This window comes from Rhagoletis pomonella, unplaced genomic scaffold (assembly GCF_013731165.1).
Source record: "Rhagoletis pomonella isolate Grant_MI unplaced genomic scaffold, Rhpom_1.0 Rhpom_scaffold_02215, whole genome shotgun sequence".
Lineage (NCBI taxonomy): Eukaryota > Metazoa > Arthropoda > Insecta > Diptera > Tephritidae > Rhagoletis > Rhagoletis pomonella.
Window position 1 is genome coordinate 1 of NW_023460769.1, and position 3,242 is coordinate 3,242.

The window sequence follows — 3,242 nt, forward strand, 5'->3', positions numbered from 1 at the left end:
TTTTTTTTCGTGAAAATTGTCAAAAAGTGGTTAAAACTATATAAGAGCAAAACTGTAACATATGCCTTAATTTACATTTTTGTCTGCTGGTTTTATTATTGTTGTTGGATTGACTTCAATTCGTTATGAGAGGGGAAGTACAGGTGTACCAATAAGAATATACAACAAAAGTATGAATGTCGTTAGAACTTGGAAAGATAGCGGTGGCTGAAATAAAATGTGTTACACCATGTTACAGTTTTGCTCGTCACTGTATGTATGTATTATTTGATTGCTTGTAGGGTTGCAATTTTATAATTATTTCATGGCATTACAGTGTCTGAATTTCGATCTATTTTAATTTGGTCGTAGATTAAATTATATCCCGAGTCCCCGGGATCTCGAGGGCTTGATCCCAGGATTTCGAGACTAAAAAGGGCTCGGGACTCCTGAAATTACGAAATCCTGACAATTTGTTGCACGGTGGTCAATTCTTTTTAAAAACTATAAGGCCAGCCGAAGAGAATATTAAACTTGATTTGCGGGACTCGGGGAGTTAAAGAATCGCCATCTTGCAAACAAGAGTGGTCCACTTTTTTCAGCCCAAACGTTAGTATCCATACGTTGTAGTAAAATTCCAATAGGATTTTGCCTACATTCGATGCAACTAGTCTCGCAGCATTCAAAGAGAATTGATCATCATGCAGAAAATAGCAAATTTTCCACACCATCACCACAGCCATCATTCGGAATCGAGGATTTTGTACAATAGATTTGGTAATAGTCCCAAATAAGTGGAATAGATATACATATATTCTTACATATTCCAGTTCCTTAATTGTAAATTGATTTGTGTCGCTTTGTTCCAATGATGTGGCCAGAAAATTCACTTTATCATCAATTGCGCCTCTCTCTACAATGTAATAAGGTTCAGCATATCGGTCTAATGATATAACGGGAGTCACTTGTCCAACCAGTTTAAAAAGGAAATTCGCGGTACACTGTGCTAAATGAGGGTCGATAATATTTGACCAGGATTTCTGTAAATATGAAAAAATAATATTTTAAAATTTTGCATTGAAGAATGTATGAAATGTTACACGAGTGGTGGATAATTTTTTGCGATATTTTTAAGTTACCGTTATTCAGCTTAAAACAAAAAGTGATTCCACTTAATCACGTATATCTTGCGAACCAATTTAATAATTTTAATGCGCAATACGACTCAGGAGAACTCACAAAATTCTCCATAAACCGTACGTACATCACTTTTCGATAAGTCGGGTGGTTTCTGAGAAATTAACTAATAGTTCCAGATTTTTTGTTTTATTTATGCAGTGATTCCACTTAATCACGTATATCTTGCGAACCAATTTAATAATTTTAATACGAAATACGGCTCAGGAGAACTTATAAAATTCTTCATAAACGGTATGTACATACATCACTTTTCGATAAGCCGGATGGTTTCTGAGAAATTAATTAATAATTCCAGATATTGTTTTATTTATGCAATAATTAAAAAAAATCAAACTTTAACGGGGAAAAAATAAAAAAAAAACACATTCTGTGTCAGTTTTTTTTAATTGTTTTAAAGCCTGCTTGCTCTGTTTCAAACAAAAATCAAACTAGTACAGAAGAAAATCGATGGACAAATAAATAAGGAATGAGTGGTCAACTGAAAACGCGTAAAGATTTTTTGTATGAAAAATTAGCAGGAAAGAATGTTGTTCATACGCCATGTACACACTTTCCTGCTTATATTTCCTACAAAAGATCCCCAAGCATTTTCATTAGACCGCTCATTCCTTTTTTATTTAGCCATCGGTTTTCTTCATTATTAGCTTAATTTGTTTGTAAGAGACCAGACGCTAACACAATTATATAAACACAGTTATTATTTAGCCATCGGTTTTCTTCATTAGTAGCTTAATTTTTTTGTAAATAAAAAAAATTACACATAAACTGTTATTAACCGACTTCACAAAAAGGAGGTTATCAATTCGTTTATTCATTTTTTTGTATGCATGTATGCTACCAAATAACTGTGGACGTCGTTAACCGAGAGAGAGAGAGAAAGGTGTTACCTCAGGGGTGGTCCCATACTAAATTAAACGATAATCTTAACTTTTAATATGAGAATCGAAGCCCGTTTTGGTTTTTGCTTAAAAATTACTTGTTTTTAAAGCTTTTCCCTGTTAAATTTTGATTTTTTTTTTCATTTTTTCGCAAAAAAAAACAAAATCTGGATTTATAAATTAACTTCTCTGAAACTATCAGGCCTAGGTGCCGGATTTCCACTAGGCATTATAATAATAATAATAGATTGTCGCTTATACATATGTTAGTGTTTGGCCATCTTCTCCTCCGATTTGTGGCATGCGCCTTGATGTTGTCACACAAAGGGAGGGACCTACAGTTTTACGCCGACTCCGAACGGTGATTGTATTTTTATGAGAAGTTGTTGTTCATGGCAGCTAGGCATTAAATGACACAAAATATAATGACCAAGTAAGGGCATTATAAAATATCTGTGCCCAGTGTTGCCAACTTTTGAGTTTCTAAAAGCACCAACACTTGGCAAAAAAGCGTTTTACCACACTAGAAGCACTAAATTTTTTTGAATCAAAGGATACTTTTTTCAGAACAGTTTGTATTTAACAAAAGTAAAAAATAAACAATATTTACAAATATAAATCAATACAGAAAACATTTTAGCTCATAACGATTGAGTAGCCCGTACACGTGCTTTGATGACTAATGCTTACGAAGTATACCGAAGTACTGCACATTAAAACTGACATATCTGGCATGGCTAAGCCAGCGGCCTCTGAGGTGCGCATTCTGGCACTTATGTTGCCCTGGGCAGTAGCCATTTCCAGAAGCACATTAGTGCATCAGAAAGGTACTATCGTACCAGACGGACAGCCTTCAGGATCCTGGAGAGACTGAGGGACAAGAAAGCTGAAGAACTGACCGCAGAAGAGCTCGACTCAAAAATCTGGGCCAGGAACTTCATGGCTGAACACCAGGCGAGAGCCATCCCAGCAAACAATTAGGTTTGATATACATTTGAGAATGATTTGAAATCAAAGCCTTTATCAAATGTCAAATGTTTGAAAATGATTTGATATTGATTTGATTTTTGCTTTTGTCTAGATGCATTGCGGCAAATTTTTTTCTGCAAATAATAATTCTGCAAATAATAACCGCGATTTTAAAGCCACTGAGATGTCAGTAAAATTTAAAAATAAATTTAATAA

General features: G+C 34.5%; 1 protein-coding gene across 1 annotated transcript in view; it reads right to left on the bottom strand.

The window, feature by feature from the left end:
* Positions 1 to 252: 252 nt before the first annotated feature.
* The window catches only part of LOC118753211, a 27,645-nt gene continuing 24,655 nt past the window's right edge, over positions 253 to 3,242 (bottom strand). The window contains exon 2 of the mRNA XM_036488086.1: positions 253 to 1,019. Within this exon, the coding sequence (XP_036343979.1) occupies positions 477 to 1,019 (543 nt within the window). The 3' untranslated portion in view covers positions 253 to 476. The remainder of the gene's footprint in view (positions 1,020 to 3,242) is intronic.